This window comes from Adelges cooleyi, unplaced genomic scaffold (assembly GCF_023614345.1).
Source record: "Adelges cooleyi isolate 19-005CV unplaced genomic scaffold, UGA_ACOO_1.1 ACOO_flye_CR_arks_rails_tigmint_CR_PRNA_450, whole genome shotgun sequence".
NCBI lineage: Eukaryota > Metazoa > Arthropoda > Insecta > Hemiptera > Adelgidae > Adelges > Adelges cooleyi.
Window position 1 is genome coordinate 77,341 of NW_026096134.1, and position 25,761 is coordinate 103,101.

Sequence of the window (25,761 nt, forward strand, 5' to 3'; positions counted from 1 at the left end):
AAACTATACAAAATTGTCTACACAGTAAAAATGTCAATAGTGTTTATCATTTAAGGCCGCCCAAATTACTTTGTCGGGGGCACTCTCCCGTAATCGACCGTTTTATTACGAGGAGGGTATTGTCGCGCGCATTATTGTTTTTACGAATATTATAATTGTGTGTGTGTTTATTAACTTTTGAGTTACTTTTCTTTTACTTATTTTGGGATTTTTCCTTATTCTTAGGCAGGTGGGTACTCAAGTGTGTTTATTACGGTTCGTGTACCATAAGTGCGTCATATCGTACACTTTTGTCTAGTTACAAGTGTTGAATTTACATTTTATAGAATCGAACTATTTTTATTTAGGTTTTGCGGTTACAACTAGTATGAACTAGTGATGGGAATCGGAAAATCCGGATTTTCACAAAAAAACGCTATTTAAGCTACTTTAAAATCATATAAGTGTTAAATAATTTTACAACATAAAGCTCTATATCTAAGTAACATTTTTTGATAAATATGTGAAAATAAAACAAAACCCCAAAGAGATAAACTGCTTTTGAATTTCGGATTTGTTGAAATCCGAAAATCCGGAATCCGAAATCCGAAAGCATTTTATAAACAAAGTTAAAAGTTTTTTTTTAAAAAATGTTATCAACAAATTTTACTTAGGTACACATCTTTATATTGTAATAGTATTTAACAATTAAATGATTTTCAAATGACTTAAAAAGCGTTTTTTTGAAAAATCCGGATTTTCGGATTCCCATCACTAGTACGAACATGATATTTAAAAAATACAAGTTATATTTAAAAAAGTAGAAAATAAATTTCGAGTGCATACTTGGGGTTTCATTGAACAATTTACAGATAGGTACAATATAAAAAAAGCGATTATGAAGTACGTTTGTATGTGAGTACGTATGCATGCATGCATGTATGTATGTATGTATGTATGGATGGTGTGTACGTCAACAGATATCGCTTTTAGAATTGATCGACATCGAGACGGTTTTTCGTGTACAGTTTATCATATACGACTATAGTACACAAGTATTTGAATTTGAATACAAATTTACAATGAAATACAAATGAATACAACGACGTGGGTCGTTCGTTCCGCTCGTTTGTTTTTTTGTTTTTGTCCTGTTATCTATATCTCGCGTGTGCCGTTTAACGCACAGCGCAGCGGCCGCGTCCGTTGTTTTTTTCCGTTTTTAATCGGTCAGGTCAATTTGTAGTATGATAAACTGTACACGAAAAACTATCTCGATATCGATCAATTCTAAAAGCAATGTCTTTTAACGTACACGCCATCCATACGTACATACATACATACATACATACATGCTTGCATACTTCATAATCGCTTTAATCATCTTACATATTATCTGCAATAGCCAAGTATTTTTTATAGCATTACAATAACGTTGGTATTTTTATTAAATTTCCCCGCTCGTCCATTCTAAAGGCGTCACCCCTGCCCTTTCAATCTGTTTAAAATACGATTGTCATAATTTTTTTTTATTTGTATTCTACGGGTAATACCGACTAACAGTTGATGAACTACGGATTTATTCTAAGTTTGTATCTGTAGGACATCATTTTCCTAAATATACAATAACAAACGTATTTACTCATATTGTAATCGTTTTAACTTTTTCATTCCATTTCACAGTCACTATTACTTACTGTAGTTTGTATTACTATAATCTATAAAATATTAAATATCGGTACGAGACACCGCCGTTGACCGACACGACTATTGTGTGTATATTATATTTTATTAATATTTGGTGGTCCTGAAAAGGACCGTTTTAAGGGTTTAAGAGAGTGTTTTTAACAAATTACGCCTTCTTTTTGGGCGCAGCCGTCTTCTTGACTGCCACCTTCTTCGCCTTGGGTGCCTTGGCTTTGGTGGCCGGCGCTTTCTTAGCCTTGGCCGGAGACTTTTTCGGTTTCGCGGCTTTGGGTTTAGGCGCTGCGGCTACCTTTTTCACCTTCTTGGCGGCGGGCTCGCCGGATTTCGGTTTCTTGGCACCGGTGCTCTTCCTCTTCTTGGCCGCTCCGGGCGCCTTGGACACCGCCGCTTTCTTGGCGATCGGCTTCTTTTTCGGCGCTACCTTCTTCTCTTTTTTGACTTCGGCGGCCAATTTGAAATGGCCCGACGCTCCGTTGCCCTTGGTCTGGACCAGCTTGCCGCTGGCGACGGCCGACTTTAGGAATTTGCGGATGAAAGGCGCTAGCTTGGCAGCGTCCACTTTGTAGTTGGCGGCCAAATATTTCTTGATAGCCGGCAACGACGATCCTTTTTTCTCCTTCAGTTCCTTGACGGCTGCGATCACCATCACGGCCGTGGTAGGATGAGCCGGTGCGGCTTTCTTCGCCTTGGGAGCGGCGGACTTCTTTTTCGGCGACTTGGCCTGGGCCGGCGACGAGGCGGCTGGTGCTGGTGCGGCGACTGCGGTGTCGGTCATGGTGAAGCGGTTTGAAAATAGACTCTGGTACTCTGGCAAAATGAACAGGAACGGTGTGTATAACTCGAGTTTGGCCGTCACGCCGTCTATATACTCGTCGCCATACCGACTAGTAAACGCTTACGGAATCGAATTTTCCGTTTTGACGTGATCCCGTTCCGTTTTATCTCGTTTTTTCCGCTCGAAAATCACTCAACGGCGATAAATCTCTTTCTCCTTAAAGCCAACGTTATAGCAAAGCCGTCGGTCGGTCGAATTTTCTCTTTAAGTCGACGGCCGCTGTGCCGTAGGAGGTTGTTCCGACCAGTCCGACTATTCAACGATACACCTCTTTCGAGGTCGATTACAACCCGTTAATGTCGAGTTAAATTAAAAAGTCTTTTCGATTCGCAATCTGCACGTGTATTGAAAAATTATCGCGTAGGGTATAAGAGTCTGAGTTATGAAGGGACCGAAGGGGGCCGTGTCGAATTCGGGTCGTTAGTAGTTTTACGCGTCGCGCAGTTATCGTCGAGACTCTATGCGATATTTTGACGGCGGCCACACCGACCGAATCGACCTAAGATTACACCGAAAATAGTAAAAACAATTTCAATTGTCATTATAAAAATATATTACCCGTTCGGCTATCAAAGCTGCCCCGATTTCTATTAAAAATAAGACTTCCAAACGAACGCTGAACTGTATTTTAATCGAACCGTTAAGCCGCTTCGAACGAGTAAACCGTCGCGACTAAGACGTCTTTACGTTTGTTCAAATTTATTTTATATATTTTTGAAAGTTCGAGACCGATTTATTACGTCTGCTCAACAGTAGTATTGTTAAATATCTAGACTCGCCCGTGATCGTCGGGGGTCCATATTATGACGAGTGACAGCACAGTGTATAGAACTGAACGACGAGTAGCCCGTTTACAAAACCGATTACGTTGCAAAAAATTAATATCGGTATTATCTTTTAAAGTTTTATGATTGACGTTTTGGTTTATTTTGTCTCGAAATAAATTTCCAAAACCCGTTTTTTTACCCGATAAACATATACTTTATGTGTAGGCTTATTTCCAAAAGTTATTGTCTGCAGTAATTGCCAAGAGGCATGTAATATTGACCGTTTGTCAAATAAAAACTTATTACCATCACAACGGTATTCACAGGTATTACATATTATATTTTAATATTAAAGTCGGAAACAATTATTTCTCATTTTATTAAACGAAAATGCTAAATTATTATTGTAAAATTAGAAATAGAAATAGAAAATGTATTTTATGAATAAAATCGTTGTTTTTTTTTTCTCCAGAAATAATCTACTTAATTCCAAAACTTTTCGTTTACTCACATTTGAGTGCCGAACCTAGTTACTTTTTCATTTGAAACGTGGTTGGAAAAATAATTTAAAATATAGAGCAATTAACAAAAAAAAATTGCAATTATTAGATAACAACTATTTGTCTTGATCATTATGTCTTTAAACGGTTTTTTTCATGTTTTCCCAAAATTTCAAAAAGTGTTGACTTTTATAATTAATTGTATATTATGGGCTAGGTATTCGATAAACAAAATACAAACACCAGCTGAACAATGGCCATTTCACATTAGCAAGTAATATATTATTATTATTATACGTCATTTGGTATATTATATTATTTAGTTTTGAGAAACGTATAGAACCTATTGATGTCGTCACTGCCCGTGTATTTTAAATTAAGTGCCGCGGAAACGTGTGGGGCCCATCTATCTACCTACTTTCAGTTAAAATAGTTTTAAACAATACACCACAATCTACGGGTTTTTTTTCTTTTTTTTAATAACGCTTCCATCCCTCCCGTCGGACAAACCGGATAGAAAATAATAATTCCTTTATACACCACGTTCTACAACCTTTCAAATTCATATCGACTATAACGCGGCGGCCGCCGCCGACTACTTCCCGCGCGCGCCAAAAATACATTTACACTGTGCCTAACACTATCCCGACCCGTTCATCGTCTATCGCCTATTATTTTACCCGCTTTTTTTTAATACAAATAATACTTCAATAAAAACGGTCGTTGGAAATTTTCAAGATTAATCTAAAAATGTAAGTAACAACATTCTCGGGGGGATACCCACGACCGTCGATAATAATAAAACTGTTGTATTAATTTTACCAACAGCGCGGCGCCCGCTGTAAGGTCAATAAAGAAATAATTGTAACGCATGTAGTGGCCCTGAAAAGGGCCGTTTTAAAGAGGATTTGTAGTGTTTGAGACGATTAAGCACGTTCTCCGCGAATACGGCGAGCCAACTGGATGTCCTTGGGCATGATGGTAACGCGCTTGGCGTGGATAGCGCACAAGTTGGTGTCTTCGAACAGACCGACCAAGTATGCTTCGCTGGCTTCTTGCAGAGCCATGACGGCCGAGCTCTGGAAACGCAAGTCGGTCTTGAAGTCTTGGGCGATCTCGCGGACCAAGCGTTGGAACGGCAATTTGCGGATCAACAGCTCGGTGCTCTTCTGGTAACGACGGATTTCACGGAGAGCCACGGTACCGGGACGGTAACGATGGGGTTTCTTCACTCCTCCGGTCGCCGGTGCGCTCTTGCGGGCGGCTTTGGTGGCCAACTGCTTCCTGGGAGCCTTGCCTCCGGTAGATTTGCGGGCGGTTTGCTTGGTACGGGCCATGTCGGTAGTTCGTAGACTGTGTGTAAAAACTCGAAACGGTCGAATGTGTCTCCACACACCGAACGAGCTGGTTATATACAAATTCGGATCATAGGCGCGAGTTCTCATTGGTCGACGGAACGGCCTGCCGAAACAGAGGGGGTTCGCGCGATACCGCGCCGCGATTGGTCCGCGCGACGGCCCGATTACATAAATACGACGCGAAAACGTTGTCCGGGCATCATTCGATTTGTTTCTTCAGTCCGACGCAGCTCTCCGAACGACAATCAGCAACAATGACCGGACGCGGCAAAGGAGGAAAAGGTTTGGGAAAAGGAGGCGCCAAACGTCATCGTAAAGTGCTGCGGGACAACATCCAAGGAATCACCAAGCCGGCCATTCGTCGGTTAGCCCGCCGCGGTGGTGTCAAACGTATCTCCGGCCTGATCTACGAAGAGACCCGCGGAGTGTTGAAGGTGTTTCTGGAAAACGTAATCCGTGACGCCGTCACCTACACCGAGCACGCCAAGAGGAAGACCGTCACCGCCATGGACGTGGTCTACGCTCTGAAACGCCAAGGCCGCACTCTGTACGGTTTCGGAGGTTAATTCCCGACGACCGTTCGCATTGCACCCTACCTACTGTTCTTTAAAACGGCCCTTTTCAGGGCCACCATTTTATGTTATCACAATTATTCATTAACGTTTATGTCATTTAATGCATTTCGCAGTCGGCTACATGAGTACGTAATATAATATTATGTGTCACGTGTTTGGATGCGCAAAATAGTTAATATTATGAAGTATACCGTATGAATTAACAAAACGTTATGGCGTATTGCCATTATAATAATATATATATATACAAACGAGTAGTTTTAACGGTATACATTTGTAATTGTTCGAGTTAATATTTTATAGTACATACAGACTATTGTGTACTCTGTAACATACATGCTAGTTGACATAAAAAATATAACAAACTAAATGTATAATATAATATAACATACTAATTGAATATTTGTGTATTATACAATTAGTAGAATCGCACGTGGGTAATATACGATTTTTATAACTATAGCCCATTGGTAAAATAGACATATAGTAGTACTAATTTATTGTCACAATAATATAATATTGTAAGTCATTGATCTAAATCTATAATATCTATTAATATCGATGACAATATTATTGAAGAGACAATATTTCGATATTAACCAATGATGTTATTATTGTAGTGCCGGCCGATGTTGTAGCTAAATAGCAAAATACAATTGTCTTTTTTGTTTTAGTCAAGTGTCATTAAATCACTGTTGTCACATATGTATACGTTGGTATTTCAAGCTCATACTAATAATCATATTGTATATTATACTTAAATATTATTTCCAATTCGAGTTATAGTCATATTTTATAAATTGTTATTGACCTAAAAAAATAACTAAAGTAGATTTGCTGAAATTCTAAGTTATAATTGTTTAAATATACCTATATTTTCTAAGGCTCGACAAAATAATGTAACGATATTTTTCGCCCAACATAGCACATCATTTTATACCGAAAACACAACAAGAGTGTTGCGCAATAATAGTAAATATTGGTGGCCCTGAAAAGGGCCGTTTTAATATTTGTAAATACGGCGACGACGTTCTTATGCTTTCTTTTCGGTCTTCTTGGGCAAAAGGACGGCTTGGATGTTGGGCAACACACCGCCTTGGGCGATGGTGACGCCGGACAACAGTTTGTTCAACTCCTCGTCGTTCCTGATGGCCAACTGCAAATGTCTGGGGATGATACGGGTCTTCTTGTTGTCACGGGCGGCGTTACCGGCCAACTCCAACACTTCAGCGGCCAAGTACTCCATGACGGCGGCCAGGTACACGGGAGCGCCGGCACCGACGCGCTCGGCGTAGTTGCCCTTCCTCAACAGACGATGGATACGACCGACCGGGAACTGGAGTCCGGCACGGGACGACCGGGTCTTCGATTTGCCGCTCTTTGCTTTTCCTCCTTTGCCGCGTCCGCTCATGATGCTCGATTGTAGATTGTCGTGTAGTGAAACGAGAGAAAATCCAGACGATACTGATGATCGGAACAGGCCAAAATCGGTATTTATACACTTATACGACGTAAACGCGTCTGTATGTTGGCCTACGTTTGAAAATAACAACGATGAAAAACCACACTTCGTAGGTATGAACGTCCCAAGCTATGTGTTGTTTATACTCGTCGTGTTTTTCTTTGATGCTTAGACGTTGACGATGAAAAAACGGCACATCGTAGGGTTCGCTTTTAAACACAAAGTGTTAGTCTTACTCGTCGTTTTTTCGTCGACTCTTACAAATCGTACTCGATAAACCAAGTCGCGACGCGTAATAAATATGAGCGTAAACGATTTTCGAACCATCATTCGTCCACCAGCTACCGGCCAACTATTTCGACGACCCGCAAACCGTGTACAACCGCAGTCACTATGGCACCAGGAGGTAAATCCGCAGGCAAGGCCATGAAGAAGTCCGGCAAGGCGCAGAAAAACATCACCAAGTCCGACAAGAAGCGCAAGCCGAAGAGGAAAGAATCGTACGGTATTTACATCTACAAGGTGTTGAAACAAGTCCACCCCGACACCGGCGTTTCCTCCAAGGCGATGAGCATCATGAACAGCTTCGTCAACGACATTTTCGAACGCATCGCCGCCGAATCCAGCCGTCTGGCCCACTACAACAAGCGTTCGACCATCACCAGCCGGGAGATCCAGACCGCCGTCCGTCTCCTGTTGCCCGGTGAATTGGCCAAGCACGCCGTCAGTGAAGGCACCAAGGCCGTGACCAAGTACACCAGTTCCAAATAAGCATTTCGATATTAGTCGCGCGCTATATCCACTTAAAACGGCCCTTTTCAGGGCCACCAAATTATTATTATTCTGATACACGTTATTATATAATATTATTATTATTACTCGTAGTGTATCCTATTTAAGTTATTAATATCTGGGGTTTTTAATTTTTATTGACAATATCACCGACCGGACGGACGACCGCCGTGTGTGTTATCGTCTTTTGTATCATTATATTACGTTTGTCGTCGGTTAGTACTACGACGTGTATTTTATTTGTACATTCAGCGAATTTTTTCACATTACATTACTAAAAATATAAATTCACTACACAAATTAGAAAAAAACGGGAAAACAATATTAGCTATATATGTATATAACAGCTTTATTAACTAAAATAAAATACAACAGTGATCTGCTCACTCGAGTTAATTGCATAACGACACAGTTTACTGGCAGAGTATAATATTATTGCATTTGAATATATTATATTATTAGGGCCCGGGACTTGTACCGAATGGTCTGAAAAATACATCTGACTGCAGTATAGTTCTTAAAGACCAACGTATTTTAGCAAATAAACGCAGGCCAAACGAATCAAAACAAAACTATACAAAATTGTCTACACAGTAAAAATGTCAATAGTGTTTATCATTTAAGGCCGCCCAAATTACTTTGTCGGGGGCACTCTCCCGTAATCGACCGTTTTATTACGAGGAGGGTATTGTCGCGCGCATTATTGTTTTTACGAATATTATAATTGTGTGTGTGTTTATTAACTTTTGAGTTACTTTTCTTTTACTTAATTTAAAAGTGTTACCTTTTCTCCCGTCGATTTTAAGTGTGTTTGTGTGTGTGTTTGTGTTTAAACGGTTCGTGTACCAAAGTGCGTATACGACACTGACAAGTTACAATTTTGAATTACATTTTAAAGAATCGAACATTTTTTTTTTGTTGTATATTTTGGGATTTTTTTATTCTTAGGCAGGTGGGTACTCAAATGTTTTATTATTTTCGATAATTGCGTCATATTTTAAAATTTTGTTTATTTAAAAGTGTTAAATTTATTTTTTATAAAAACTATTTTTATTTAGGTTTTGCGGTTACAACTAGTATGAACATGATATTTAAAAAATACAAGTTATATTTAAAAAATAAATTTCGAGTGCATACTTGGGGTTTCATTGAACAATTTACAGATAGGTACAATATAAAAAAAGCGATTATGAAGTACGTTTGTATGTGAGTACGTATGCATGCATGCATGTATGTATGTATGTATGTATGGATGGTGTGTACGTCAACAGATATCGCTTTTAGAATTGATCGACATCGAGACGGTTTTTCGTGTACAGTTTATCATATACGACTATAGTACACAAGTATTTGAATTTGAATACAAATTTACAATGAAATACAAATGAATACAACGACGTGGGTCGTTCGTTCCGCTCGTTTGTTTTTTTGTTTTTGTCCTGTTATCTATATCTCGCGTGTGCCGTTTAACGCACAGCGCAGCGGCCGCGTCGGTTGTTTTTTTCCGTTTTTAATCGGTCAGGTCAATTTGTAGTATGATAAACTGTACACGAAAAACTATCTCGATATCGATCAATTCTAAAAGCAATGTCTTTTAACGTACACGCCATCCATACGTACATACATACATACATACATACATGCTTGCATACTTCATAATCGCTTTAATCATCTTACATATTATCTGCAATAGCCAAGTATTTTTTATAGCATTACAATAACGTTGGTATTTTTATTAAATTTCCCCGCTCGTCCATTCTAAAGGCGTCACCCCTGCCCTTTCAATCTGTTTAAAATACGATTGTCATAATTTTTTTTTATTTGTATTCTACGGGTAATACCGACTAACAGTTGATGAACTACGGATTTATTCTAAGTTTGTATCTGTAGGACATCATTTTCCTAAATATACAATAACAAACGTATTTACTCATATTGTAATCGTTTTAACTTTTTCATTCCATTTCACAGTCACTATTACTTACTGTAGTTTGTATTACTATAATCTATAAAATATTAAATATCGGTACGAGACACCGCCGTTGACCGACACGACTATTGTGTGTATATTATATTTTATTAATATTTGGTGGTCCTGAAAAGGACCGTTTTAAGGGTTTAAGAGAGTGTTTTTAACAAATTACGCCTTCTTTTTGGGCGCAGCCGTCTTCTTGACTGCCACCTTCTTCGCCTTGGGTGCCTTGGCTTTGGTGGCCGGCGCTTTCTTAGCCTTGGCCGGAGACTTTTTCGGTTTCGCGGCTTTGGGTTTAGGCGCTGCGGCTACCTTTTTCACCTTCTTGGCGGCGGGCTCGCCGGATTTCGGTTTCTTGGCACCGGTGCTCTTCCTCTTCTTGGCCGCTCCGGGCGCCTTGGACACCGCCGCTTTCTTGGCGATCGGCTTCTTTTTCGGCGCTACCTTCTTCTCTTTTTTGACTTCGGCGGCCAATTTGAAATGGCCCGACGCTCCGTTGCCCTTGGTCTGGACCAGCTTGCCGCTGGCGACGGCCGACTTTAGGAATTTGCGGATGAAAGGCGCTAGCTTGGCAGCGTCCACTTTGTAGTTGGCGGCCAAATATTTCTTGATAGCCGGCAACGACGATCCTTTTTTCTCCTTCAGTTCCTTGACGGCTGCGATCACCATCACGGCCGTGGTAGGATGAGCCGGTGCGGCTTTCTTCGCCTTGGGAGCGGCGGACTTCTTTTTCGGCGACTTGGCCTGGGCCGGCGACGAGGCGGCTGGTGCTGGTGCGGCGACTGCGGTGTCGGTCATGGTGAAGCGGTTTGAAAATAGACTCTGGTACTCTGGCAAAATGAACAGGAACGGTGTGTATAACTCGAGTTTGGCCGTCACACCGTCTATATACTCGTCGCCATACCGACTAGTAAACGCTTACGGAATCGAATTTTCCGTTTTGACGTGATCCCGTTCCGTTTTATCTCGTTTTTTCCGCTCGAAAATCACTCAACGGCGATAAATCTCTTTCTCCTTAAAGCCAACGTTATAGCAAAGCCGTCGGTCGGTCGAATTTTCTCTTTAAGTCGACGGCCGCTGTGCCGTAGGAGGTTGTTCCGACCAGTCCGACTATTCAACGATACACCTCTTTCGAGGTCGATTACAACCCGTTAATGTCGAGTTAAATTAAAAAGTCTTTTCGATTCGCAATCTGCACGTGTATTGAAAAATTATCGCGTAGGGTATAAGAGTCTGAGTTATGAAGGGACCGAAGGGGGCCGTGTCGAATTCGGGTCGTTAGTAGTTTTACGCGTCGCGCAGTTATCGTCGAGACTCTATGCGATATTTTGACGGCGGCCACACCGACCGAATCGACCTAAGATTACACCGAAAATAGTAAAAACAATTTCAATTGTCATTATAAAAATATATTACCCGTTCGGCTATCAAAGCTGCCCCGATTTCTATTAAAAATAAGACTTCCAAACGAACGCTGAACTGTATTTTAATCGAACCGTTAAGCCGCTTCGAACGAGTAAACCGTCGCGACTAAGACGTCTTTACGTTTGTTCAAATTTATTTTATATATTTTTGAAAGTTCGAGACCGATTTATTACGTCTGCTCAACAGTAGTATTGTTAAATATCTAGACTCGCCCGTGATCGTCGGGGGTCCATATTATGACGAGTTCGACAGCACAGTGTATAAACTGAACGACGAGTAGCCCGTTTACAAAACCGATTACGTTGCAAAAAATTAATATCGGTATTATCTTTTAAAGTTTTATGATTGACGTTTTGGTTTATTTTGTCTCGAAATAAATTTCCAAAACCCGTTTTTTTACCCGATAAACATATACTTTATGTGTAGGCTTATTTCCAAAAGTTATTGTCTGCAGTAATTGCCAAGAGGCATGTAATATTGACCGTTTGTCAAATAAAAACTTATTACCATCACAACGGTATTCACATAGGTATTACATTATATTTTAATATTAAAGTCGGAAACAATTATTTCTCATTTTATTAAACGAAAATGCTAAATTATTATTGTAAAATTAGAAATAGAAATAGAAAATGTATTTTATGAATAAAATCGTTGTTTTTTTTTTCTCCAGAAATAATCTACTTAATTCCAAAACTTTTCGTTTACTCACATTTGAGTGCCGAACCTAGTTACTTTTTCATTTGAAACGTGGTTGGAAAAATAATTTAAAATATAGAGCAATTAACAAAAAAAAAATTGCAATTATTAGATAACAACTATTTGTCTTAATTATTATGTCTTTAAACGGTTTTTTTCATGTTTTCCCAAAATTTCAAAAAGTGTTGACTTTTATAATTAACTGTATATTATGGGCTAGGTATTCGATAAACAAAATACAAACACCAGCTGAACAATGGCCATTTCACATTAGCAAGTAATATATTATTATTATTATACGTCATTTGGTATATTATATTATTTAGTTTTGAGAAACGTATAGAACCTATTGATGTCGTCACTGCCCGTGTATTTTAAATTAAGTGCCGCGGAAACGTGTGGGGCTCATCTGTCTACCTAATTTCAGTTAAAATAGTTTTAAACAATACACCACAATCTACGGGTTTTTTTTCTTTTTTTTAATAACGCTTCCATCCCTCCCGTCGGACAAACCGGATAGAAAATAATAATTCCTTTATACACCACGTTCTACAACCTTTCAAATTCATATCGACTATAACGCGGCGGCCGCCGCCGACTACTTCCCGCGCGCGCCAAAAATACATTTTACACTATGCCTAACACTATCCCGACCCGTTCATCGTCTATCGCCTATTATTTTACCCGCTTTTTTTTAATACAAATAATACTTCAATAAAAACGGTCGTTGGAAATTTTCAAGATTAATCTAAAAATGTAAGTAACAACATTCTCGGGGGGATACCCACGACCGTCGATAATAATAAAACTGTTGTATTAATTTTACCAACAGCGCGGCGCCCGCTGTAAGGTCAATAAAGAAATAATTGTAACGCATGTAGTGGCCCTGAAAAGGGCCGTTTTAAAGAGGATTTGTAGTGTTTGAGACGATTAAGCACGTTCTCCGCGAATACGGCGAGCCAACTGGATGTCCTTGGGCATGATGGTAACGCGCTTGGCGTGGATAGCGCACAAGTTGGTGTCTTCGAACAGACCGACCAAGTATGCTTCGCTGGCTTCTTGCAGAGCCATGACGGCCGAGCTCTGGAAACGCAAGTCGGTCTTGAAGTCTTGGGCGATCTCGCGGACCAAGCGTTGGAACGGCAATTTGCGGATCAACAGCTCGGTGCTCTTCTGGTAACGACGGATTTCACGGAGAGCCACGGTACCGGGACGGTAACGATGGGGTTTCTTCACTCCTCCGGTCGCCGGTGCGCTCTTGCGGGCGGCTTTGGTGGCCAACTGCTTCCTGGGAGCCTTGCCTCCGGTAGATTTGCGGGCGGTTTGCTTGGTACGGGCCATGTCGGTAGTTCGTAGACTGTGTGTAAAAACTCGAAACGGTCGAATGTGTCTCCACACACCGAACGAGCTGGTTATATACAAATTCGGATCATAGGCGCGAGTTCTCATTGGTCGACGGAACGGCCTGCCGAAACAGAGGGGGTTCGCGCGATACCGCGCCGCGATTGGTCCGCGCGACGGCCCGATTACATAAATACGACGCGAAAACGTTGTCCGGGCATCATTCGATTTGTTTCTTCAGTCCGACGCAGCTCTCCGAACGACAATCAGCAACAATGACCGGACGCGGCAAAGGAGGAAAAGGTTTGGGAAAAGGAGGCGCCAAACGTCATCGTAAAGTGCTGCGGGACAACATCCAAGGAATCACCAAGCCGGCCATTCGTCGGTTAGCCCGCCGCGGTGGTGTCAAACGTATCTCCGGCCTGATCTACGAAGAGACCCGCGGAGTGTTGAAGGTGTTTCTGGAAAACGTAATCCGTGACGCCGTCACCTACACCGAGCACGCCAAGAGGAAGACCGTCACCGCCATGGACGTGGTCTACGCTCTGAAACGCCAAGGCCGCACTCTGTACGGTTTCGGAGGTTAATTCCCGACGACCGTTCGCATTGCACCCTACCTACTGTTCTTTAAAACGGCCCTTTTCAGGGCCACCATTTTATGTTATCACAATTATTCATTAACGTTTATGTCATTTAATGCATTTCGCAGTCGGCTACATGAGTACGTATATAATATTATGTGTCACGTGTTTGGATGCGCAAAATAGTTAATATTATGAAGTATACCGTATGAATTAACAAAACGTTATGGCGTATTGCCATTATAATAATAATATATATACAAACGAGTAGTTTTAACGGTATACATTTGTAATTGTTCGAGTTAATATTTTATAGTACATACAGACTATTGTGTACTCTGTAACATACATGCTAGTTGACATAAAAAATATAACAAACTAAATGTATAATATAATATAACATACTAATTGAATATTTGTGTATTATACAATTAGTAGAATCGCACGTGGGTAATATACGATTTTTATAACTATAGCCCATTGGTAAAATAGACATATAGTACTAATTTATTGTCACAATAATATAATATTGTAAGTCATTGATCTAAATCTATAATATCTATTAATATCGATGACAATATTATTGAAGAGACAATATTTCGATATTAACCAATGATGTTATTATTGTAGTGCCGGCCGATGTTGTAGCTAAATAGCAAAATACAATTGTCTTTTTTGTTTTAGTCAAGTGTCATTAAATCACTGTTGTCACATATGTATACGTTGGTATTTCAAGCTCATACTAATAATCATATTGTATATTATACTTAAATATTATTTCCAATTCGAGTTATAGTCATATTTTATAAATTGTTATTGACCTAAAAAAATAACTAAAGTAGATTTGCTGAAATTCTAAGTTATAATTGTTTAAATATACCTATATTTTCTAAGGCTCGACAAAATAATGTAACGATATTTTTCGCCCAACATAGCACATCATTTTATACCGAAAACACAACAAGAGTGTTGCGCAATAATAGTAAATATTGGTGGCCCTGAAAAGGGCCGTTTTAATATTTGTAAATACGGCGACGACGTTCTTATGCTTTCTTTTCGGTCTTCTTGGGCAAAAGGACGGCTTGGATGTTGGGCAACACACCGCCTTGGGCGATGGTGACGCCGGACAACAGTTTGTTCAACTCCTCGTCGTTCCTGATGGCCAACTGCAAATGTCTGGGGATGATACGGGTCTTCTTGTTGTCACGGGCGGCGTTACCGGCCAACTCCAACACTTCAGCGGCCAAGTACTCCATGACGGCGGCCAGGTACACGGGAGCGCCGGCACCGACGCGCTCGGCGTAGTTGCCCTTCCTCAACAGACGATGGATACGACCGACCGGGAACTGGAGTCCGGCACGGGACGACCGGGTCTTCGATTTGCCGCTCTTTGCTTTTCCTCCTTTGCCGCGTCCGCTCATGATGCTCGATTGTAGATTGTCGTGTAGTGAAACGAGAGAAAATCCAGACGATACTGATGATCGGAACAGGCCAAAATCGGTATTTATACACTTATACGACGTAAACGCGTCTGTATGTTGGCCTACGTTTGAAAATAACAACGATGAAAAACCACACTTCGTAGGTATGAACGTCCCAAGCTATGTGTTGTTTATACTCGTCGTGTTTTTCTTTGATGCTTAGACGTTGACGATGAAAAAACGGCACATCGTAGGGTTCGCTTTTAAACACAAAGTGTTAGTCTTACTCGTCGTTTTTTCGTCGACTCTTACAAATCGTACTCGATAAACCAAGTCGCGACGCGTAATAAATATGAGCGTAAACGATTTTCGAACCATCATTCGTCCACCAGCTACCGGCCAACTATTTCGACGACCCGCAAACCGTGTACAACCGCAGTCACTATGGCACCAGGAGGTAAATCCGCAGGCAAGGCCATGAAGAAGTCCGGCAAGGCGCAGAAAAACATCACCAAGTCCGACAAGAAGCGCAAGCCGAAGAGGAAAGAATCGTACGGTATTTACATCTACAAGGTGTTGAAACAAGTCCACCCCGACACCGGCGTTTCCTCCAAGGCGATGAGCATCATGAACAGCTTCGTCAACGACATTTTCGAACGCATCGCCGCCGAATCCAGCCGTCTGGCCCACTACAACAAGCGTTCGACCATCACCAGCCGGGAGATCCAGACCGCCGTCCGTCTCCTGTTGCCCGGTGAATTGGCCAAGCACGCCGTCAGTGAAGGCACCAAGGCCGTGACCAAGTACACCAGTTCCAAATAAGCATTTCGATATTAGTCGCGCGCTATATCCACTTAAAACGGCCCTTTTCAGGGCCACCAAATTATTATTCTGATACACGTTATAATATATTATATATTATTATTACTCGTAGTGTATCCTATTTAAGTTATTAATATCTGGGGTTTTTAATTTTTATTGACAATATCACCGACCGGACGGACGACCGCCGTGTGTGTTATCGTCTTTTGTATCATTATATTACGTTTGTCGTCGGTTAGTACTACGACGTGTATTTTATTTGTACATTCAGCGAATTTTTTCACATTACATTACTAAAAATATAAATTCACTACACAAATTAGAAAAAAACGGGAAAAACACATATTAGCTATATATGTATATAACAGCTTTATTAACTAAAATAAAATACAACAGTGATCTGCTCACTCGAGTTAATTGCATAACGACACAGTTTACTGGCAGAGTATAATATTATTGCATTTGAATATATTATATTATTAGGGCCCGGGACTTGTACCGAATGGTCTGAAAAATACATCTGACTGCAGTATAGTTCTTAAAGACCAACGTATTTTAGCAAATAAACGCAGGCCAAACAATCAAAACAAAACTATACAAAATTGTCTACACAGTAAAAATGTCAATAATGTTTATCATTTAAGGCCGCCCAAATTACTTTGTCGGGGGCACTCTCCCGTAATCGACCGTTTTATTACGAGGAGGGTATTGTCGCGCGCATTATTGTTTTTACGAATATTATAATTGTGTGTGTGTTTATTAACTTTTGAGTTACTTTTCTTTTACTTAATTTAAAAGTGTTACCTTTTCTCCCGTCGATTTTAAGTGTGTGTGTGTGTGTGTTTGTGTTTAACGGTTCGTGTACCAAAGTGCGTATACGACACTGACAAGTTACAATTTTGAATTACATTTTAAAGAATCGAACATTTTTTTTTTGTTGTATATTTTGGGATTTTTTTATTCTTAGGCAGGTGGGTACTCAAATGTTTTATTATTTTCGATAATTGCGTCATATTTTAAAATTTTGTTTATTTAAAAGTGTTAAATTTATTTTTTATAAAAACTATTTTTATTTAGGTTTTGCGGTTACCAACTAGTATGAACATGATATTTAAAAAATACAAGTTATATTTAAAAATAAATTTCGAGTGCATACTTGGGGTTTCATTGAACAATTTACAGATAGGTACAATATAAAAAAAGCGATTATGAAGTACGTTTGTATGTGAGTACGTATGCATGCATGCATGTATGTATGTATGTATGTATGGATGGTGTGTACGTCAACAGATATCGCTTTTAGAATTGATCGACATCGAGACGGTTTTTCGTGTACAGTTTATCATATACGACTATAGTACACAAGTATTTGAATTTGAATACAAATTTACAATGAAATACAAATGAATACAACGACGTGGGTCGTTCATTCCGCTCGTTTGTTTTTTTGTTTTTGTCCTGTTATCTATATCTCGCGTGTGCCGTTTAACGCACAGCGCAGCGGCCGCGTCGGTTGTTTTTTTCCGTTTTTAATCAGTCAGGTCAATTTGTAGTATGATAAACTGTACACGAAAAACTATCTCGATATCGATCAATTCTAAAAGCAATGTCTTTTAACGTACACGCCATCCATACGTACATACATACATACATACATACATGCTTGCATACTTCATAATCGCTTTAATCATCTTACATATTATCTGCAATAGCCAAGTATTTTTTATAGCATTAAAATAACGTTGGTATTTTTATTAAATTTTCCCGCTCGTCCATTCTAAAGGCGTCACCCCTGCCCTTTCAATCTGTTTAAAATACGATTGTCATAATTTTTTTTTATTTGTATTCTACGGGTAATACCGACTAACAGTTGATGAACTACGGATTTATTCTAAGTTTGTATCTGTAGGACATAATTTTCCTAAATATACAATAACAAACGTATTTACTCATATTGTAATCGTTTTAACTTTTTCATTCCATTTCACAGTCACTATTACTTACTGTAGTTTGTATTACTATAATCTATAAAATATTAAATATCGGTACGAGACACCGCCGTTGACCGACACGACTATTGTGTGTATATTATATTTTATTAATATTTGGTGGTCCTGAAAAGGACCGTTTTAAGGGTTTAAGAGAGTGTTTTTAACAAATTACGCCTTCTTTTTGGGCGCAGCCGTCTTCTTGACTGCCACCTTCTTCGCCTTGGGTGCCTTGGCTTTGGTGGCCGGCGCTTTCTTAGCCTTGGCCGGAGACTTTTTCGGTTTCGCGGCTTTGGGTTTAGGCGCTGCGGCTACCTTTTTCACCTTCTTGGCGGCGGGCTCGCCGGATTTCGGTTTCTTGGCACCGGTGCTCTTCCTCTTCTTGGCCGCTCCGGGCGCCTTGGACACCGCCGCTTTCTTGGCGATCGGCTTCTTTTTCGGCGCTACCTTCTTCTCTTTTTTGACTTCGGCGGCCAATTTGAAATGGCCCGACGCTCCGTTGCCCTTGGTCTGGACCAGCTTGCCGCTGGCGACGGCCGACTTTAGGAATTTGCGGATGAAAGGCGCTAGCTTGGCAGCGTCCACTTTGTAGTTGGCGGCCAAATATTTCTTGATAGCCGGCAACGACGATCCTTTTTTCTCCTTCAGTTCCTTGACGGCTGCGATCACCATCACGGCTGTGGTAGGATGAGCCGGTGCGGCTTTCTTCGCCTTGGGAGCGGCGGACTTCTTTTTCGGCGACTTGGCCTGGGCCGGCGACGAGGCGGCTGGTGCTGGTGCGGCGACTGCGGTGTCGGTCATGGTGAAGCGGTTTGAAAATAGACTCTGGTACTCTGGCAAAATGAACAGGAACGGTGTGTATAACTCGAGTTTGGCCGTCACACCGTCTATATACTCGTCGCCATACCGACTAGTAAACGCTTACGGAATCGAATTTTCCGTTTTGACGTGATCCCGTTCCGTTTTATCTCGTTTTTTCCGCTCGAAAATCACTCAACGGCGATAAATCTCTTTCTCCTTAAAGCCAACGTTATAGCAAAGCCGTCGGTCGGTCGAATTTTCTCTTTAAGTCGACGGCCGCTGTGCCGTAGGAGGTTGTTCCGACCAGTCCGACTATTCAACGATACACCTCTTTCGAGGTCGATTACAACCCGTTAATGTCGAGTTAAATTAAAAAGTCTTTTCGATTCGCAATCTGCACGTGTATTGAAAAATTATCGCGTAGGGCATAAGAGTCTGAGTTATGAAGGGACCGAAGGGGGCCGTGTCGAATTCGGGTCGTTAGTAGTTTTACGCGTCGCGCAGTTATCGTCGAGACTCTATGCGATATTTTGACGGCGGCCACACCGACCGAATCGACCTAAGATTACACCGAAAATAGTAAAAACAATTTCAATTGTCATTATAAAAATATATTACCCGTTCGGCTATCAAAGCTGCCCCGATTTCTATTAAAAATAAGACTTCCAAACGAACGCTGAACTGTATTTTAATCGAACCGTAAGCCGCTTCGAACGAGTAAACCGTCGCGACTAAGACGTCTTTACGTTTGTTCAAATTTATTTTATATATTTTTGAAAGTTCGAGACCGATTTATTACGTCTGCTCAACAGTAGTATTGTTAAATATCTAGACTCGCCCGTGATCGTCGGGGGTCCATATTATGACGAGGACAGCACAGTGTATAAACTGAACGACGAGTAGCCCGTTTACAAAACCGATTACGTTGCAAAAAATTAATATCGGTATTATCTTTTAAAGTTTTATGATTGACGTTTTGGTTTATTTTGTCTCGAAATAAATGTCCAAAACCCGTTTTTTTACCCGATAAACATATACTTTATGTGTAGGCTTATTTCCAAAAGTTATTGTCTGCAGTAATTGCCAAGAGGCATGTAATATTGACCGTTTGTCAAATAAAAACTTATTACCATCACAACGGTATTACATATTATTATATTTTAATATTAAAGTCGGAAACAATTATTTCTCATTTTATTAAACGAAAATGCTAAATTATTATTGTAAAATTAGAAATAGAAATAGAAAATGTATTTTATGAATAAAATCGTTGTTTTTTTTTTCTCCAGAAATAATCTACTTAATTCCAAAACTTTTCGTTTACTCACATTTGAGTGCCGAACCTAGTTACTTTTTCATTTGAAACGTGGTTGGAAAAATAATTTAAAATATAGAGCAATTAACAAAAAAAAAATTGCAATTATTAGATAACAACTATTTGTCTTAATTATTATGTCTTTAAACGGTTTTTTTCATGTTTTCCCAAAATTTCAAAAAGTGTTGACTTTTATAATTAACTGTATATTATGGGCTAGGTATTCGATAAACAAAATACAAACACCAGCTGAACAATGGCCATTTCACATTAGCAAGTAATATATTATTATTATTATACGTCATTTGGTATATTATATTATTTAGTTTTGAGAAACGTATAGAACCTATTGATGTCGTCACTGCCCGTGTATTTTAAATTAAGTGCCGCGGAAACGTGTGGGGCTCATCTGTCTACCTAATTTCAGTTAAAATAGTTTTAAACAATACACCACAATCTACGGGTTTTTTTTCTTTTTTTTAATAACGCTTCCATCCCTCCCGTCGGACAAACCGGATAGAAAATAATAATTCCTTTATACACCACGTTCTACACCTTTCAAATTCATATCGACTATAACGCGGCGGCCGCCGCCGACTACTTCCCGCGCGCGCCAAAAATACATTTACACTATGCCTAACACTATCCCGACCCGTTCATCGTCTATCGCCTATTATTTTACCCGCTTTTTTTTAATACAAATAATACTTCAATAAAAACGGTCGTTGGAAATTTTCAAGATTAATCTAAAAATGTAAGTAACAACATTCTCGGGGGGATACCCACGACCGTCGATAATAATAAAACTGTTGTATTAATTTTACCAACAGCGCGGCGCCCGCTGGAAGGTCAATAAAGAAATAATTGTAACGCATGTAGTGGCCCTGAAAAGGGCCGTTTTAAAGAGGATTTGTAGTGTTTGAGACGATTAAGCACGTTCTCCGCGAATACGGCGAGCCAACTGGATGTCCTTGGGCATGATGGTAACGCGCTTGGCGTGGATAGCGCACAAGTTGGTGTCTTCGAACAGACCGACCAAGTATGCTTCGCTGGCTTCTTGCAGAGCCATGACGGCCGAGCTCTGGAAACGCAAGTCGGTCTTGAAGTCTTGGGCGATCTCGCGGACCAAACGTTGGAACGGCAATTTGCGGATCAACAGCTCGGTGCTCTTCTGGTAACGACGGATTTCACGGAGAGCCACGGTACCGGGACGGTAACGATGGGGTTTCTTCACTCCTCCGGTCGCCGGTGCGCTCTTGCGGGCGGCTTTGGTGGCCAACTGCTTCCTGGGAGCCTTGCCTCCGGTAGATTTGCGGGCGGTTTGCTTGGTACGGGCCATGTCGGTAGTTCGTAGACTGTCTGTAAAAACTCGAAACGGTCGAATGTGTCTCCGCACACCGAACGAGCTGGTTATATACAAATTCGGATCATAGGCGCGAGTTCTCATTGGTCGACGGAACGGCCTGCCGAAACAGAGGGGGTTCGCGCGATACCGCGCCGCGATTGGTCCGCGCGACGGCCCGATTACATAAATACGACGCGAAAACGTTGTCCGGGCATCATTCGATTTGTTTCTTCAGTCCGACGCAGCTCTCCGAACGACAATCAGCAACAATGACCGGACGCGGCAAAGGAGGAAAAGGTTTGGGAAAAGGAGGCGCCAAACGTCATCGTAAAGTGCTGCGGGACAACATCCAAGGAATCACCAAGCCGGCCATTCGTCGGTTAGCCCGCCGCGGTGGTGTCAAACGTATCTCCGGCCTGATCTACGAAGAGACCCGCGGAGTGTTGAAGGTGTTTCTGGAAAACGTAATCCGTGACGCCGTCACCTACACCGAGCACGCCAAGAGGAAGACCGTCACCGCCATGGACGTGGTCTACGCTCTGAAACGCCAAGGCCGCACTCTGTACGGTTTCGGAGGTTAATTCCCGACGACCGTTCGCATTGCACCCTACCTACTGTTCTTTAAAACGGCCCTTTTCAGGGCCACCATTTTATGTTATCACAATTATCCATTAACGTTTATGTCATTTAATGCATTTCGCAGTCGGCTACATGAGTATATATAATTATGTGTCACGTGTTTGGATGCGCAAAATAGTTAATATTATGAAGTATACCGTATGAATTAACAAAACGTTATGGCGTATTGCCATTATAATAATAATATATATACAAACGAGTAGTTTTAACGGTATACATTTGTAATTGTTCGAGTTAATATTTTATAGTACATACAGACTATTGTGTACTCTGTAACATACATGCTAGTTGACATAAAAAATATAACAAACTAAATGTATAATATAATATAACATACTAATTGAATATTTGTGTATTATACAATTAGTAGAATCGCACGTGGGTAATATACGATTTTTATAACTATAGCCCATTGGTAAAATAGACATATAGTACTAATTTATTGTCACAATAATATAATATTGTAAGTCATTGATCTAAATCTATAATATCTATTAATATCGATGACAATATTATTGAAGAGACAATATTTCGATATTAACCAATGATGTTATTATTGTAGTGCCGGCCGATGTTGTAGCTAAATAGCAAAATACAATTGTCTTTTTTGTTTTAGTCAAGTGTCATTAAATCACTGTTGTCACATATGTATACGTTGGTATTTCAAGCTCATACTAATAATCATATTGTATATTATACTTAAATATTATTTCCAATTCGAGTTATAGTCATATTTTATAAATTGTTATTGACCTAAAAAAATAACTAAAGTAGATTTGCTGAAATTCTAAGTTATAATTGTTTAAATATACCTATATTTTCTAAGGCTCGACAAAATAATGTAACGATATTTTTCGCCCAACATAGCACATCATTTTATACCGAAAACACAACAAGAGTGTTGCGCAATAATAGTAAATATTGGTGGCCCTGAAAAGGGCCGTTTTAATATTTGTAAATACGGCGACGACGTTCTTATGCTTTCTTTTCGGTCTTCTTGGGCAAAAGGACGGCTTGGATGTTGGGCAACACACCGCCTTGGGCGATGGTGACGCCGGACAACAGTTTGTTCAACTCCTCGTCGTTCCTGATGGCCAACTGCAAATGTCTGGGGATGATACGGGTCTTCTTGTTGTCACGGGCGGCGTTACCGGCCAACTCCAACACTTCAGCGGCCAAGTACTCCATGACGGCGGCCAGGTACACGGGAGCGCCGGCACCGACGCGCTCGGCGTAGTTGCCCTTCCTCAACAGACGATGGATACGACCGACCGGGAACTGGAGTCCGGCACGGGACGACCGGGTCTTCGATTTGCCGCTCTTTGCTTTTCCTCCTTTGCCGCGTCCGCTCATGATGCTCGATTGTAGATTGTCGTGTAGTGAAACGAGAGAAAATCCAGACGATACTGATGATCGGAACAGGCCAAAATCGGTATTTATACACTTATACGACGTAAACGCGTCTGTATGTTGGCCTACGTTTGAAAATAACAACGATGAAAAACCACACTTCGTAGGTATGAACGTCCCAAGCTATGTGTTGTTTATACTCGTCGTGTTTTTCTTTGATGCTTAGACGTTGACGATGAAAAAACGGCACATCGTAGGGTTCGCTTTTAAACACAAAGTGTTAGTCTTACTCGTCGTTTTTTCGTCGACTCTTACAAATCGTACTCGATAAACCAAGTCGCGACGCGTAATAAATATGAGCGTAAACGATTTTCGAACCATCATTCGTCCACCAGCTACCGGCCAACTATTTCGACGACCCGCAAACCGTGTACAACCGCAGTCACTATGGCACCAGGAGGTAAATCCGCAGGCAAGGCCATGAAGAAGTCCGGCAAGGCGCAGAAAAACATCACCAAGTCCGACAAGAAGCGCAAGCCGAAGAGGAAAGAATCGTACGGTATTTACATCTACAAGGTGTTGAAACAAGTCCACCCCGACACCGGCGTATCCTCCAAGGCGATGAGCATCATGAACAGCTTCGTCAACGACATTTTCGAACGCATCGCCGCCGAATCCAGCCGTCTGGCCCACTACAACAAGCGTTCGACCATCACCAGCCGGGAGATCCAGACCGCCGTCCGTCTCCTGTTGCCCGGTGAATTGGCCAAGCACGCCGTCAGTGAAGGCACCAAGGCCGTGACCAAGTACACCAGTTCCAAATAAGCATTTCGATATTAGTCGCGCGCTATATCCACTTAAAACGGCCCTTTTCAGGGCCACCAAATTATTATTCTGATACACGTTATTATATATTATTATTATTATTACTCGTAGTGTATCCTATTTAAGTTATTAATATCTGGGGTTTTTAATTTTTATTGACAATATCACCGACCGGACGGACGACCGCCGTGTGTGTTATCGTCTTTTGTATCATTATATTACGTTTGTCGTCGGTTAGTACTACGACGTGTATTTTATTTGTACATTCAGCGAATTTTTTCACATTACATTACTAAAAATATAAATTCACTACACAAATTAGAAAAAAACGGGAAAACAATATTAGCTATATATGTATATAACAGCTTTATTAACTAAAATAAAATACAACAGTGATCTGCTCACTCGAGTTAATTGCATAACGACACAGTTTACTGGCAGAGTATAATATTATTGCATTTGAATATATTATATTATTAGGGCCCGGGACTTGTACCGAATGGTCTGAAAAATACATCTGACTGCAGTATAGTTCTTAAAGACCAACGTATTTTAGCAAATAAACGCAGGCCAAACAATCAAAACAAAACTATACAAAATTGTCTACACAGTAAAAATGTCAATAATGTTTATCATTTAAGGCCGCCCAAATTACTTTGTCGGGGGCACTCTCCCGTAATCGACCGTTTTATTACGAGGAGGGTATTGTCGCGCGCATTATTGTTTTTACGAATATTATAATTGTGTGTGTGTTTATTAACTTTTGAGTTACTTTTCTTTTACTTAATTTAAAAGTGTTACCTTTTCTCCCGTCGATTTTAAGTGTGTGTGTTTGTGTTGTGTGTTTTTAACGGTTCGTGTACCAAAGTGCGTATACGACACTGACAAGTTACAATTTTGAATTACATTTTAAAGAATCGAACATTTTTTTTTTGTTGTATATTTTGGGATTTTTTTATTCTTAGGCAGGTGGGTACTCAAATGTTTTATTATTTTCGATAATTGCGTCATATTTTAAAATTTTGTTTATTTAAAAGTGTTAAATTATATTTTTTATTAAAAACTATTTTTATTTAGGTTTTGCGGTTACAACTAGTATGAACATGATATTTAAAAAATACAAGTTATATTTAAAAATAAATTTCGAGTGCATACTTGGGGTTTCATTGAACAATTTACAGATAGGTACAATATAAAAAAAGCGATTATGAAGTACGTTTGTATGTGAGTACGTATGCATGCATGCATGTATGTATGTATGTATG

At 40.4% G+C, this 25,761-nt stretch overlaps 13 protein-coding genes across 13 annotated transcripts; 5 read left to right on the forward strand and 8 right to left on the reverse strand.

Moving 5' to 3' along the window:
- Positions 1–1,784: 1,784 nt before the first annotated feature.
- Positions 1,785–2,498, reverse strand: LOC126842188 (histone H1-like). Its single transcript, XM_050579074.1, has one exon. The coding sequence runs from the start codon at positions 2,456–2,458 to the stop codon at positions 1,829–1,831; it is 630 nt and encodes a 209-aa protein (XP_050435031.1). The 5' UTR covers positions 2,459–2,498; the 3' UTR covers positions 1,785–1,828.
- Positions 2,499–4,682: 2,184 nt separating this feature from the next.
- On the reverse strand, positions 4,683–5,156 carry LOC126842195 (histone H3). Its single transcript, XM_050579080.1, has one exon. It carries the CDS (start codon positions 5,120–5,122, stop codon positions 4,712–4,714), a length of 411 nt encoding a protein of 136 aa, XP_050435037.1. The 5' UTR covers positions 5,123–5,156; the 3' UTR covers positions 4,683–4,711.
- Positions 5,157–5,357: 201 nt separating this feature from the next.
- On the forward strand, positions 5,358–14,054 carry LOC126842180 (uncharacterized). Its single transcript, XM_050579066.1, has 3 exons — positions 5,358–5,704; positions 7,569–7,932; positions 13,504–14,054. Exons 1-3 carry the CDS (start codon positions 5,398–5,400, stop codon positions 13,994–13,996), a joined length of 1,164 nt encoding a protein of 387 aa, XP_050435023.1. The 5' UTR covers positions 5,358–5,397; the 3' UTR covers positions 13,997–14,054.
- LOC126842199 (histone H2A) lies at positions 6,707–7,172 on the reverse strand. The gene has a single exon (XM_050579085.1). It carries the CDS (start codon positions 7,127–7,129, stop codon positions 6,752–6,754), a length of 378 nt encoding a protein of 125 aa, XP_050435042.1. The 5' UTR covers positions 7,130–7,172; the 3' UTR covers positions 6,707–6,751.
- LOC126842206 (histone H2B) lies at positions 7,522–8,003 on the forward strand. The gene has a single exon (XM_050579091.1). It carries the CDS (start codon positions 7,574–7,576, stop codon positions 7,949–7,951), a length of 378 nt encoding a protein of 125 aa, XP_050435048.1. The 5' UTR covers positions 7,522–7,573; the 3' UTR covers positions 7,952–8,003.
- LOC126842189 (histone H1-like) lies at positions 10,069–10,783 on the reverse strand. The gene has a single exon (XM_050579075.1). It carries the CDS (start codon positions 10,740–10,742, stop codon positions 10,113–10,115), a length of 630 nt encoding a protein of 209 aa, XP_050435032.1. The 5' UTR covers positions 10,743–10,783; the 3' UTR covers positions 10,069–10,112.
- On the reverse strand, positions 12,974–13,443 carry LOC126842194 (histone H3). Its single transcript, XM_050579079.1, has one exon. It carries the CDS (start codon positions 13,407–13,409, stop codon positions 12,999–13,001), a length of 411 nt encoding a protein of 136 aa, XP_050435036.1. The 5' UTR covers positions 13,410–13,443; the 3' UTR covers positions 12,974–12,998.
- Positions 14,055–14,988: 934 nt separating the features above from the next.
- On the reverse strand, positions 14,989–15,454 carry LOC126842197 (histone H2A). The gene has a single exon (XM_050579083.1). The coding sequence runs from the start codon at positions 15,409–15,411 to the stop codon at positions 15,034–15,036; it is 378 nt and encodes a 125-aa protein (XP_050435040.1). The 5' UTR covers positions 15,412–15,454; the 3' UTR covers positions 14,989–15,033.
- A 349-nt stretch (positions 15,455–15,803) lies between these two features.
- On the forward strand, positions 15,804–16,285 carry LOC126842203 (histone H2B). The gene has a single exon (XM_050579089.1). The coding sequence runs from the start codon at positions 15,856–15,858 to the stop codon at positions 16,231–16,233; it is 378 nt and encodes a 125-aa protein (XP_050435046.1). The 5' UTR covers positions 15,804–15,855; the 3' UTR covers positions 16,234–16,285.
- A 2,063-nt stretch (positions 16,286–18,348) lies between these two features.
- LOC126842191 (histone H1-like) lies at positions 18,349–19,062 on the reverse strand. The gene has a single exon (XM_050579077.1). It carries the CDS (start codon positions 19,020–19,022, stop codon positions 18,393–18,395), a length of 630 nt encoding a protein of 209 aa, XP_050435034.1. The 5' UTR covers positions 19,023–19,062; the 3' UTR covers positions 18,349–18,392.
- A 2,849-nt stretch (positions 19,063–21,911) lies between these two features.
- On the forward strand, positions 21,912–22,321 carry LOC126842208 (histone H4). Its single transcript, XM_050579094.1, has one exon. It carries the CDS (start codon positions 21,952–21,954, stop codon positions 22,261–22,263), a length of 312 nt encoding a protein of 103 aa, XP_050435051.1. The 5' UTR covers positions 21,912–21,951; the 3' UTR covers positions 22,264–22,321.
- A 930-nt stretch (positions 22,322–23,251) lies between these two features.
- On the reverse strand, positions 23,252–23,717 carry LOC126842198 (histone H2A). Its single transcript, XM_050579084.1, has one exon. It carries the CDS (start codon positions 23,672–23,674, stop codon positions 23,297–23,299), a length of 378 nt encoding a protein of 125 aa, XP_050435041.1. The 5' UTR covers positions 23,675–23,717; the 3' UTR covers positions 23,252–23,296.
- A 349-nt stretch (positions 23,718–24,066) lies between these two features.
- Positions 24,067–24,548, forward strand: LOC126842196 (histone H2B). The gene has a single exon (XM_050579081.1). It carries the CDS (start codon positions 24,119–24,121, stop codon positions 24,494–24,496), a length of 378 nt encoding a protein of 125 aa, XP_050435038.1. The 5' UTR covers positions 24,067–24,118; the 3' UTR covers positions 24,497–24,548.
- The last annotated feature ends 1,213 nt before the right edge of the window (positions 24,549–25,761 follow it).

Coding starts and splice junctions, on each gene's coding strand:
- LOC126842180 (XM_050579066.1), top strand. CDS start 5,398: ATGACCGGACGCGGCAAAGGAGGAAAAGGTTTGGGAAAAGGAGGCGCC. Junction 5,705..7,568: donor CACTCTGTACGGTTTCGGAG/GTTAATTCCCGA, acceptor GTACAACCGCAG/TCACTATGGCACCAGGAGGT. Junction 7,933..13,503: donor GGCACCAAGGCCGTGACCAA/GTACACCAGTTC, acceptor TTCGGATCATAG/GCGCGAGTTCTCATTGGTCG.
- LOC126842198 (XM_050579084.1), bottom strand. CDS start 23,674: ATGAGCGGACGCGGCAAAGGAGGAAAAGCAAAGAGCGGCAAATCGAAG.
- LOC126842191 (XM_050579077.1), bottom strand. CDS start 19,022: ATGACCGACACCGCAGTCGCCGCACCAGCACCAGCCGCCTCGTCGCCG.
- LOC126842199 (XM_050579085.1), bottom strand. CDS start 7,129: ATGAGCGGACGCGGCAAAGGAGGAAAAGCAAAGAGCGGCAAATCGAAG.
- LOC126842206 (XM_050579091.1), top strand. CDS start 7,574: ATGGCACCAGGAGGTAAATCCGCAGGCAAGGCCATGAAGAAGTCCGGC.
- LOC126842208 (XM_050579094.1), top strand. CDS start 21,952: ATGACCGGACGCGGCAAAGGAGGAAAAGGTTTGGGAAAAGGAGGCGCC.
- LOC126842194 (XM_050579079.1), bottom strand. CDS start 13,409: ATGGCCCGTACCAAGCAAACCGCCCGCAAATCTACCGGAGGCAAGGCT.
- LOC126842188 (XM_050579074.1), bottom strand. CDS start 2,458: ATGACCGACACCGCAGTCGCCGCACCAGCACCAGCCGCCTCGTCGCCG.
- LOC126842203 (XM_050579089.1), top strand. CDS start 15,856: ATGGCACCAGGAGGTAAATCCGCAGGCAAGGCCATGAAGAAGTCCGGC.
- LOC126842189 (XM_050579075.1), bottom strand. CDS start 10,742: ATGACCGACACCGCAGTCGCCGCACCAGCACCAGCCGCCTCGTCGCCG.
- LOC126842196 (XM_050579081.1), top strand. CDS start 24,119: ATGGCACCAGGAGGTAAATCCGCAGGCAAGGCCATGAAGAAGTCCGGC.
- LOC126842195 (XM_050579080.1), bottom strand. CDS start 5,122: ATGGCCCGTACCAAGCAAACCGCCCGCAAATCTACCGGAGGCAAGGCT.
- LOC126842197 (XM_050579083.1), bottom strand. CDS start 15,411: ATGAGCGGACGCGGCAAAGGAGGAAAAGCAAAGAGCGGCAAATCGAAG.